Source organism: Eimeria mitis, genomic scaffold, assembly GCF_000499745.2.
Source record: "Eimeria mitis Houghton genomic scaffold, Emh_scaff1572, whole genome shotgun sequence".
Taxonomy (NCBI): Eukaryota; Apicomplexa; class Conoidasida; order Eucoccidiorida; family Eimeriidae; genus Eimeria; species Eimeria mitis.
In genome coordinates this window covers 542-842 of record NW_013569822.1, presented here as the reverse complement: position 1 = coordinate 842, position 301 = coordinate 542, and the positions used below count along the sequence as shown (strand labels likewise).

The 301-nt window shown below is 61.8% G+C and overlaps 1 protein-coding gene across 1 annotated transcript in view; it reads left to right on the top strand.

Annotated features, from left to right (window-relative positions):
• EMH_0039730 (uncharacterized protein) overlaps positions 1 to 301 on the top strand; it is a gene marked incomplete at both ends in the record, with an annotated part of 1,167 nt that overhangs the window by 762 nt on the left and 104 nt on the right. Inside the window, one exon of the mRNA XM_013495433.1 lies at positions 3 to 301. Within this exon, the coding sequence (XP_013350887.1) occupies positions 3 to 301 (299 nt within the window). The remainder of the gene's footprint in view (positions 1 to 2) is intronic.

The window sequence follows — 301 nt, the reverse complement described above, 5'->3', positions numbered from 1 at the left end:
GCTGCTCCCCCTACCAATCCTCACTTTCAGCAGCACGCTGCTGCTGCTGCTGCTGAGGTCCGTGCAGCAGCAACAGCAGCAGCAGCAGCAGCAGCAGCAGCAGGGAGCTTCTCATGGGGTGATGAGGCCTTTCCGAGGCAAACGGACGCTGCAGCAGCGGGGCAGACAAGAGGATGTCAGCAGCAGCAGCAGCAACAGCAGCAGCAGCAGCAGCAGCAACAGCAGCAGCAGCAGCAACAGCAGCAGCAGCAGCAGCAGCAGCATTCTTGCTGCTGCAGCACGAGCAGCAGAGCAGTGTCTC